Source organism: Amphiura filiformis, chromosome 18, assembly GCF_039555335.1.
Source record: "Amphiura filiformis chromosome 18, Afil_fr2py, whole genome shotgun sequence".
Taxonomy (NCBI): Eukaryota; Metazoa; Echinodermata; class Ophiuroidea; order Amphilepidida; family Amphiuridae; genus Amphiura; species Amphiura filiformis.
The window spans coordinates 40,530,727-40,542,779 of NC_092645.1; the positions used below are offsets into that span (position 1 = coordinate 40,530,727).

At 36.5% G+C, this 12,053-nt stretch overlaps 1 protein-coding gene across 1 annotated transcript; it reads right to left on the minus strand.

Moving 5' to 3' along the window:
* Window positions 1-370: 370 nt before the first annotated feature.
* On the minus strand, window positions 371-1,088 carry LOC140139152 (piggyBac transposable element-derived protein 4-like). Its single transcript, XM_072160933.1, has one exon. It carries the CDS (start codon window positions 1,079-1,081, stop codon window positions 371-373), a length of 711 nt encoding a protein of 236 aa, XP_072017034.1. The 5' UTR covers window positions 1,082-1,088.
* Window positions 1,089-12,053: the final 10,965 nt, after the last annotated feature.

Consider the following 12,053-nt stretch of genomic DNA (forward strand, 5'->3'; position numbering starts at 1 on the left):
TTGAGCGCTTTAAAGGCTCACTGGTCATGATGGGTTTTAGTAAAGCCAGAGTACTTGTCTGTACATGAGACTTGTGTCAAAGACACCGTTCACATTGCTTGAGGTGGTGTTCCACATCTGCCGCCATTTTCGGCCAAAAGAACTGAGAGCGTGCTAGCTCTACAGTGCGGTCTTTACCAAGGTGACACATGTCCTTGTGAAGTCCTTTTAAAGCGCTTGTACGACAAGCTCTAGGCAGTAGGAGTTGGCAAGTACTCTCACCATCAATGTCAATTCTCTTCTGATGCAGAACATTGTGTCGGAAGTGCAATTTTCCCAAAAGGTTATACCACATAGCCTGATCTACACCGCGCATGTACTTTGTGTAGCACTAAATGGCTTTGGGCTTTTCACGCTCTTGCCAACCAGTTTCAGAGTCCTTACACCGGGTCCTTTTCATAAAGGTTTCCTCAGTATGAATAGTGGAAATTACAGTGACCAGGTTTCTATCCTGCCATGAAAAAAAGGTATCCTCGCCAGATTTTGCCACCACAGTAGGGTCCGTCTTCTTGGGATTGGCGTGTTTGATAACATCAGGCATGCCCGTACGATTTCTTCTCAACGTGCCACAAGCGTCGGTCTGACGGGTGACCAAATCTTCAAACAATATTGGGGAAGTAAAGTAATTATCACAGTAGAAGTGATGATTCTTCCCCAGCATGTTCTCAGACTCTAGAAGGTCCCATGAGATCCAGTTAACCTTACCTCTATCATCATTGTTCTGTGTGCGTTGATCATCTGCACCCTTACCTTCATACATGTATATGTTCCAATTGTAAACATACCGTGTTACTGCATCGGCGAGACTCCATATTGTCAGCCCCCACTGGTGTGGCTTCTGAGGATTGTATCCATTCAATAAAGTTTTCCTCTTGAACGGTATGTTGGTTTCATCACCAGAAATCTCTCGCCGTGGGTAGAACTGCTCCTGGCAACTACCAACTGCAATATCAACCAGACCTCTTATTTTTTGGAGACGATCATAGTTGACATGGTTTCTTGGTGCAGCCTGAGTATTATCGGCGCAATGCAGAAAGCGCATGATCAACAGAAAACGGTCTTTGCTGATCACCGATTTCATGCCCAAGTCCACAAGCCAACAGTTCGACCAATACAGAGGATATGATGGAAGATGCAAAAGTCCAATGAATAAAATGATGCCAATAAAAGCTCAGATGTCTTCCGTTCTGACATCCTTCCACTCCCTTGCCAGTGAGTGAGGTGGTAGCACATCTTTCCCGCCTGTCTTCTCAAAATACTGCTTAGCATAGCAATTTGTTTCTGCTACAATCAAGTTGATAGCCTCATGTGGTAGCAAGCTACCGATTATTTCATGAGGTGTTGCCTCTGAATTGTGTTAACACCCCACACTGTTCATTAAATGCTTGTAGCCAAAGTGCATGGATCCCTGTAAGCTCCTGCAAAAAGCAAGCACATTTCATCAACAATTAATTAAAATAATTTAATTCTAAAGGAGTAATATTTGTATGCCATTTATCAATATGTATTGTATTATGACTTATTATTATTATGGGTCTCTGATCGATGCATAAGTTATATACTACCTGTAATTCACAACGAGTGAAGTGTCAATTATAATAGTCTTGGAAACTGGATACAGAACAATTTCACCCATATTGAATGAGTAAAACTGTATCAGAAATAACATTTCAGATACATTGTAGGGATTCACCATTTTGTATGAGCCGACTGACCCAGACTTTGCATTTGGGGATTGTTTTTTCTTCATTTTGCTATTTCAAAATCTTGTAAAATCAGCTGTTTTTAGTCAAAAATTTATTGATTTTGAGTTTTTGACTGAAAATTTATGTAAAAAAATTCAGGATATTTTCAAAATGTTTGAAAAGAAATAATCACATTTTTGCCAGATATTTCAAGCAGAAAAAACCCAAAAGACCCAACCGACCAACCCTACTTCAAAAGTACGTCTCCTTATCACCAAAAAACAAAAAAAAAACTCAACTCAACTCAAGGTGAACAGACCTTTCAGTATAGGGGGATCAGTCAGAGGTTTTTTTTTCTGGAGGCTAAAATTATCCTATAATTTCACCAAAATCAGACTATCACAAATCTGAAGATTCTTTGCAAAGAAATTTTCTGAAAATGTTCAGCTGATTTTACATGATTTTTTCCTCATATCAATAGGGTAAATGTTTTGTTGTTGTCATTTTAAAAATTGTTCACATATTCACAACATTAGTTTCCCATGAACGATGAAGAGGTTTGGCACGAAAAAAGTGCTAAAAAAAGGCCATACTTTCCAGAAATTCTTGTCATGCTTGTATATCGTGGCATTTGTAGCACTTTGGGAATTGTATAAGTCAGGTGGTTGGCTGTCTATGGAGATACGCATCAGATTCTTCATTGTGGTTAGGTTCATCCTGTTCCTGGAATCTGTCTTGGTCCGGTTCATGGTGCTGAATCCTCTTTCCGCAATTGCATTGGGGTGATGGGTCTTTCTTAACACAATAATGTACTGTAAGTAGCTGGTAGAAAGGTACTCTTACAACTGCAAAATGTTCATCAACGTACCAGCATTTGGCCTGTGCCAACACCTCCAATTGGTTTAGTTATGTGGCAGTACTGACCATTTAGGCATGGAGATACTGTTGATCATAAATTTTGTGTGTGAAATTGAATGAAATTGATTAAGTACTATTGAATGATTTGATGAATGATAGCAAAATTGATCATCCTCAAAAACAACTTGAGATGTATGACACTTCTAATTGTGAAAGTTAGGTAAAAAAGAAGGTTGTCAATTATGGCCATTGTGCGGCGACTCGCTCCATATGTATGTCTTGGATCATTGCTGCACATTCATATTATGATGTTAATATTGACATAAATGTAACAAACCTTATTTTGAGGATCATTTTCCTCAAGTCCTTGAATCCAGTCCATTCTTGTTTTCCATATACTTCTGGCAGAGTCTCCCAAATGTGTCTCCTCTTCAAACACGGACCGGAAGAGAAGAATGTGCTGCAAGAAATCTGTTTTTTTCTCTGTATGTCCACATTGTGGCGCACACCCAATTTCAATGCTTGTGTGTTACTCAGGTTTACGTAGACGCTACAGTGCCTATATCGTAGATTCTTATCGCTCTCAAAAACTTGAAGTTTTTTACGTGAATTATGTCTATTCCGATTGATATAAAAATGTAACAAACCTTATTTTCAGGAGTATTTTCCTTATCAAGTCCTAGAATCCGGACCATCCTTGTTTTCCATATACTTCTGGCAGCTTGGCAGTCTTCCAATCATATCTCCTCTTCAAACACGGACCGGAAGAGAAGACTGTGCTACAAGAAATCTGTTTTTTTTTCTGTATGTCCACATTGTGGCGCACACCCAATTTCAATGCTTGTGTTACTCAGGTTTAGGCCGTATAAAATTAATGTTTTGGTTCTCGCCCCTCCCTCCTCAATTTCTGGGATTTGTCAGATTTTTTTTTTTTTTATAGATTTTTCAATTATTTTAGAGTTTGGAATGATTTATGAATTTTTCATTCATATAAATAAGTTTATTAGAGAACAAGGACCACTTCCATGTCTTTTTGTGGTACTCAAGGGGTTTATACCTCAGAATCTCACAAAAAAAAAAAAAAAAAAAAAGTGCCTCATCGTTTCCTCGAGCACTGTTGGAAAAGACCGAAAACTACAGACAATGCTGATTTTACACTAAAAAAAAAAAACAAAAACAAAAAACAAAAACACCTCCCTCCCTCATCAATTCATGAAAATCCTCTGGACGAGAACCAAAATATTAATTTTATACGGCCTTATGTAGATACTACAGCACCTATATTGTAGATTCTTATCGCTCTCAAACACAGGAATTGAGAAGAGCTTTTGAAGGGCGTGGATGGTATGGTTTCCTCCAATAGCCTCAAACCTCAAGGTGTGTACTATGATGTTAATATTGGCATAAAATGTAATGAACCTTATTTTGAGGATCATTTTCCTCATCATAAAGTCCTAGAATCTGGACCATCCTTGCTTTCCATATACTTCTGGCAGCTTGGCAGTCTCCCAATCGTGTCTCTTCTTCAAGCACGGACCAGAAGAGAAGAATGTGCTGCAAGAAATCTGTTTTTTTTTCTCTGTATGTCCACATTGTGGCACACACCCAATTTCAATGCTTGTGTGATACTCAGGTTTACGTACACACTACAGCGCCTATATCGTAGATTCTTATCGCTCTCAAACTCAGGAATTGAGAAGAGCTTCTGAAGGGCATGGATGGTGTGGTTTCCTCCAATAGCCTTCAACCTCAAGTTCCCAGACTTGATCTTCTCCTCTGATGGCAGAGATGTCAACATCGGGTATATTTATGATTATTTCCAAAAATGAATATGCCACTGGTGATTTGCTAATTTCACTCATAAAATGTAACAAACCATATTTTGAGGATCATTTTCCTCAAGTCCTAGAATCGGGACCATCTTTTTTTTCCATATGCTTCTGGCAGCTTGGCAGTCTCCCAATCATGTCTCCTCTTCAAACACGGACCGGAAGAGAAGAGTGTGCTACAAGAAATCTGTGTTTTTTTTCCCTGTATGTCCACATTGCGGCACACATCCAATTTCAATGCTTGTGTGTTACTCAGGTTTACGTAGACACTACAGCGCCTATATCGTAGATTCTTATTGCTCTCAAACACAGGAATTGATTGCAGCTTTTGAAGGGCATGGATGGTGTGGTTTCCTCCAATAGCCTTCAACCTCAAGTTCCCAGACTTGATCTTCTCCTCTGATGTCAGATATGTCAGCATCAGGTATATTTACGATTATTTCCAAAAATGAATATGCCACTGGCGATTTGCTTATTTCACTCTGAAGTTTTTTTATGTGAATTACGTCTATTCCGATTGACATAAAAATGTAGAACAAACCTTATTTTGAGGAGTATTTTCCTCATCAAGTCCTAGAATCCGGACCATCCGTGTTTTCCATATACTTCTGGCAGCTTGGCAGTCTCCCAATCATGTCTCCTCTTCAAACACGGACAGGAAGAGAAGAATGTGCTGCAAGAAATCTGTTTTCTTCTGTATGTCCACATTGTGGCGCACACCCAATTTCAATGCTTGGGGGTTACTCAGGTTTACGTAGACACTACAGCGCCTATATCGTAGATTCTTATCGCTCTCAAACACAGGAATTAAGAAGAGCTTTTGAAGGGTGTGGATGGTATGGTTTCCTCCAATAGCCTCCAACCTCAAGTTCCCAGACTTGATCTTCTCCGCTGATGGCAGAGATGTCAGCATCAGGTATATTTACGATTATTTCCAAAAATGAATATGCCACTGGCGATTTGCTCTTACATGAATTACGTCTTTTCCGATTTGACATAAAATGTAACAAACCTTATTTTGAGGAGTATTTTCCTCATCAAGTCCTAGAATCGAGAACATCCTTGTTTTCCATATACTTCTGGCAGCTTGGCAGTCTCCCAATCATGTCTCTTCTTCACAGACCGGAAGAGAAGAATGTGCTGCAAGAAATCTGGTTTTTTTCTTCTGTATGTCCACATTGTGGCGCACACCCAATTTCAATGCTTGTTTGTTACTCAGGTTTATGTAGATACTACAGCGCCTATATCATAGATTCTTATCGCTCTCAAACACAGGAATTGAGAGCAGCTTTTGAAGGGCGTGGATGGTATGGTTTCCTCCAATAGCCTTCAACCTCAAGTCCCCAGACTTGATCTTTTCCTCTGACGGCAGGAAATTTTCTCCACTTGTTAAAATTTCTTCAACAGTATTAAATGTATGAATGTCAGAAGGTAAAACTACCTCTTTTATGGTATCATTGGCTAATTGCAAAGTGACATCATATCGGTCAGGTTCGTCTGCATTTCGTTCCACACCAATAATTTGTGCAGTAATATCTTGAATTTCAATTGGATGTACCTGGAAGAAAGAACATAACATTACAGCCACAATATTAGCCTTGTTTTCCATATACTTCTGGCAGCTTGGCAGTCTCCTAATTGTATCTTCTCTTCAAACACGGACCAGAAGAGAAGAATGTGCTGCAAGAAATCTGGGTTTTTTTTTCTGTATGTCCACATTGTGGCGCACACCCAATTTCAATGCTTGTGTGTTACCCAGGTTTATGTACACACTACAGCGTCTATATAATAGATTCTTATCGTTCTCAAACACGGGAATTGAGAAGGGCTTTTGAAGGGCATGGATGGTATGGTTTCCTCCAATAGCCTTCAACCTCAAGTTCCCAGACTTGATCTTTTGGCAGAGATGTCTAAATATTGATTTTCTAAATACTTGTTGGTTTAAGTGAAAACAATTGGTTCGTAAGTTGAAATTAGCACGGAAAACTTGTAGTTTTTTTTCACTTGCAAATAACGTGCCTTTTCACTCGGGCCACTGAATATGCGTGATCAAATTACACGTACAGACATTGGCAGGAAATTTTCTCCCCTCGTTAAAATTTCTTCAACAGTATTAAATGTATGAATGTCAGAAGGTGAAACTCTTTTATGGTATCATTGGCAAATTGCAAAGTGACATAACGGTCAGGAAGAAAGAACATAACATTACAGCCAAAATATTAGCATTGTTTGCCATATACTTCTGGCAGCTTGGCTCTTCAAGAGTGACATAGTGCCCTTCAATTTCTTCTACTATGGCCACAAGTCGGCTGCCTCATCCTCTGCGCAATTTTATTCTTCTTTTTTCTTCCCTTCCTTTCAGTAGAATTCCTCCAAACAGTAGGATTCGGTTCATAAGCTTCCTGTAAAAGTTCTGAATGTAAGGAAATAATGTTCAAACTGATTTTTCATACATAATTCATTGTCCAACTTGATACTGGGACTACATGTACTCCCATCTGATCGCAGTTGATAATTAGCTCGTCTGGGACATTGTATTTGCGTAAACTTCCTCTTTTATGGTATCATTAGCTAATTGCAAAGTGACATCATATCGGTCAGGTTTGTCTGTATTTTGTTCCACACCAATAATTTGTGTAGTAATATCTTGAATTTCAATTGGATGTACCTGGAAGAAAGAACATAACATTACAGCCAAATATTAGCCTTGTTTTCCATATACTTCTGGCAGCTTGGCAGTCTCCCAATCATGTCTCCTTTTCAAACACGGACCGGAAGAGAAGAATGTGCTACAAGAAATCTGTTTTTTTTTCTGTATGTCCACATTGTGGCGCACACCCAATTTCAATGCTTGTGTGTTACTCAGGTTTATGTAAATACTACAGCGCCTATATCGTCGATTCTTATCGCTCTCAAACACAGGAATTGAGAAGAGCTTTTGAAGGGCGTGGATGGTATGGTTTCCTCCAATAGCCTCAAACCTCAAGGTATGTACTTTGATGTTAGTATTGGCATATAATGTAATGAACCTTATTTTGAGGATCATGTTCCTCATCATAAAGTCCTAGAATCTGGACCATCCTTGCTTTCCATATATACTTCTGGCAGCTTGACAGTCTCCCAATCGTGTCTCTTCTTCAAGCACGGACCAGAAGAGAAGAATGTGCTGCAAGAAATCTGGTTTTTTTTCTCTGTATGTCCACATTGTGGCGCACACCCAATTTCAATGCTTGTGTGTTACTCAGGTTTATGTAGACACTATAGCGCCTATATCGTAGATTCTTATCGTTCTCAAACACAGGAATTGAGAAGAGCTTTTGAAGGGCATGGATGGTATGGTTTCCTCCAATAGCCTTCAACCTCAAGTTCCCAGACTTGATCTTCTCCTCTGATGGCAGAGATGCCAACATCAGGTATATTTATGATTATTTCCAAAAATGAATATGCCACTGGCGATTTGCTAATTTCACTTTGAAGTTTTTTTACGTGAATTACGTCTTTTCCGATTGACATAATATGTAACGAACCTTATTTTGAGGAGTATTTTCCTCATCAAGTCCTTGAATCCGGACCATCCTTGATCACTTGATTACGCATCGCTGTCCTTACGGCAGATGCGTTTAGTTGCTAAAGTGCATACCTTTTAGAACTTCCCATGCTTTATGTGACAGCACTTCAACAAACTGTGACCTACATGCAATCCATATGATGGCACCTTTGTCTTTTGTACACCATTCATCGTGCACAATACTTACACGTTGCATCAATGCACTCTTCAAGACTACTACTACTACTACTAAACAGCATTTAAAATAACGCTTTATGTAAAAAAACACAAAGCGCTTTACAACTTAATACTACAAACATAATATACAATATTACTAATGTACAAGCAAAATGTAAAAAGGAAACAATATAATATACAACAATAAATTTTAAAAACATGGAAAATAAATAACATGGCATAGAAAACAATAATTTATTTATTCGTTATTTATTCAGGAAATTCCATCAATACAAATGTACTGGTCTCCCTGGAAGACCTGATTTTATATATATACATACATTAACATGATAATAAGAATATAAGAAATATATATTACAAAATGAAGGAATTAAACATGATACAAAACAATATATAGCTCAGATTATTATACAAAACTTATAGACCAATTGCATTTTTAAATTCACCCAAACTCATTGAATTAAAATTGACACGAAGATTGGGAGGAAGATTGTTCCAAGCAACTGAAGATCTATAAAGGAAGGTTTTCTTTCCAGAAGAGGTTTTCCATATTGGAACAACCAAACTGTTTTGCGCTTGACCCCTTGTGCATTTGGAATGAGTAGAATGAGTGAAAATAAAATTTGAAGAAAGATACTCAGGAGCAATGTGCGTGAGACATTTAAAAGTTAAAATAAGTAATTGATGCTCCCATCTACAGCCAAGTTTAACCCAGTCCAGGTCTTTCATCATACTGTCTACTGAAGTTCTGATGTCTGCAGAGAGCAAAACACGGGCCAGCCTATTGTGCAAAATCTGGAGCTCATTATTGTGACAGGCACTGAAATTGGACCAAACAGAACTGCAGTAGTCAAAATGAGGAAAGTCGAGGGCTTGCGAAAGCTTTTTGACAGTTTTCCATGGAAGGTAATGCTTTAATCTACGAATGACTCCAATGTGTTTAGATATGTTAGAAGATAAATAATTAACATGTTCATTCCATGATAGGTGTGAATCAAAGGTAACACCTAAATATTTATACCTTTCAACTCTTTCAATTGTTTCATTTCCATAGACAAGAGAAACATTGTTAAACTTGTGAAGAGCTTGCCTTGTTCCAAACAGCATTAGTTTAGTTTTCTTTATATTTAGAGTTAAATTGTTGGCCTGGAACCAATCAGCAATGTTATTTATGTTAGCATTAAGATCATTTTGCAAAATATTGGGATCAGATGAACTAAGTAAAAGAGTTGTATCATCTGCATACATCACACACTTACAGTTAGAATTTATAGATTCAGGTAGAGAATTAACAAATACAATGAATAATAATGGTCCCAAGATTGATCTTTGAGGAACACCGATACCAATGTCCTTAAAATCTGAAAGGGTAGAGTTTATATTTACTGCCTGAGATCTACCATTAAGATAAGAGTGAAACCAGTTAATTGCATTACCTTTAATACCATATGATTTAAGTTTAGAAATAAGAAGGTCATGATTCACCGTATCAAATGCCTTCTTTAAATCAAAGAAAATTGAACCTGTAACTTTACCATTGTTTATATTATTTAGAATATGATCTGTTACATCTAAAAGAGCAGTGTTAGTACTGTGACTTTTCCTAAAACCTGATTGACATGGATTCAAAATATTGTTACATGTGAGATAATTATACAATTGATCATGCACAGCACGTTCTAAAATCTTTGAAATACAGGGAAGAACTGAAATGGGCCTAAAGTTGCTGACATCACTTTTATTACCACCCTTGAATATAGGTGTAACCTTTGCTTTCTTCCATTCACTGGGAAAGGTAGATGTGAACATGGAAAGGTTACAAATATATGCAAGAGGATGACAAATTACTGGAGCAGCTATCTTCAAGAGTTTAATACTTAAGTTATCAATACCTGAAGACTTATTATTTGCAAAGTTACAAATTTGATCAAAGATGAAATCTGGGGTTATGATATCAAATTGAAAATCATCATACATGTAATCCCCAGTATTATTAGACAAAACATTAACATTATTACAACCATCATTTTTAAACTTATCAGCCAAGGTATTGCCAATGGATGTAAAATAACTATTAAACTGATTGGCTGTTTCTGCATCATTAGAAGTAAAACCATCCTTAGTTTGAACATTAGTAGCAGAAGACACATTTTTAGGAATTAATTTTCTTATAGTACCCCATAATTTCTTTGAATCATTTATATTATTATTGATAGCATCATTGCAATAGTTTTTCTTCAATGTTTTATTAAGTTTATTTACATCATTTCTTAATTTTCTAGCCATCACCCAATCATGAGAATTATTGGATTTGTGTGCTTTTGCATAGTAATGATCCCTATCTTTAGAAAGCTTTATATAATCACTTGTAATCCACTCAGGAAGTGATCCCTTTATCCTCTTTTCTTTCACAGGACAATGCAAATTACAAACTTGGTCAAACATGTCATGAAAACTTACATAGGCATTGTCCACATCATTACATATAAGTATTTTATCCCAATTAGTTTTCTTAACTGTGTCAATAAATTTGTGCTCATTGAAGTTCTTAAAACATCTAGATTTTATGATCTTAGGAGGAACCTTTACTTTTTTATTTTTACTTGAATTAAGTATGTAAGACAGTGATCAGAAAGTCCTAGGCTGTGAACTCCAGATGAATATACCTTATCAGGCTTTGATACAAAAATTAAGTCTAATTTAGATTTAGATGTTTCAGTTATCCTTGTATAATCATTGATAAGCTGAAGCATATTACAATGTGATGAAAGATTATTAATTTTATTTGAGTTACATTTCTTACTTATGTCTAAATTAAAATCGCCTACTACTACAACATCATCATAATGGGAGGTACTATTTTGAAAGATTGAATCCAATTTGTCTAAGTATTCAGCTTTAGAATCAGGTGGTCTGTAAACTGTTCCAAGAAGGATAGGCTTGGTATGGGGCAAATTCAGCTCTATCCATAAAGCTTCAACATCATATGAACAATTATGCAAATTGGAATTTTCTTTAAAAATAATACCATCTTTAACATAACATAACATATTACCGTGTTGCATATGGGTTCTGTCAAGCCTACTTATGTTATAACCATCAATTTGTATCTAATTATCACTAATATTATTATCCAACCAAGTTTCAGTGAGACATAACACATCAAAATTGTTGTCATTAAGTAAAATTCTTATATGATCTACTTTGTAGCGAAGACTTTGAATATTAACATGTCCTATTTTAAAACCTTTTGATAAAGAGCAATTAAAATCAATAAATCTATCCTTGAAGGGAAGCTCATCATTGGCTATTCTGAAAAAGCAATTATCACAAAACCAGTTACATGTGTGAGCAGAAATGTTTCCAATACATTTCACATGAAAGTTAAGTTCACAGTTTTTACATACTTTATAATCACAGGTCTTAATTTTACAAGCACATTTACCACACACACTCAAATTTTGTGAATTCCTAATAAAACATTCATCAAAAAGATTTTCATTATTACTATTTTTAAAGAAGCAGCAATCACAAACCCAGTTGTTGCATGTATCTACCTGGGATCTATCAATACAATGAATGTGAAAGTCAAGTGTGCAATTACTACATGTTACAAAATTAAACTTCTTTTTCTTAACAACTTTACGAAGACATGTACCACAAGATGATTTATTACCTGTACATGCAGACCCATACAAGTATTGATTGGGTTTGTATTTTCCAAAACCACTTGAGTTCAAGAGCCTATTATTATCATCAACATTTGTAGGATCATAATTAATTTTACATTTACTTTGCATGTATAATATACAATCAGGATTCAATGTTTGATCAATATTGTTAATATTATCAGAAACTTTACCTTTTGTAGTATCCTTTGTTTTGTTCATGGAGTTA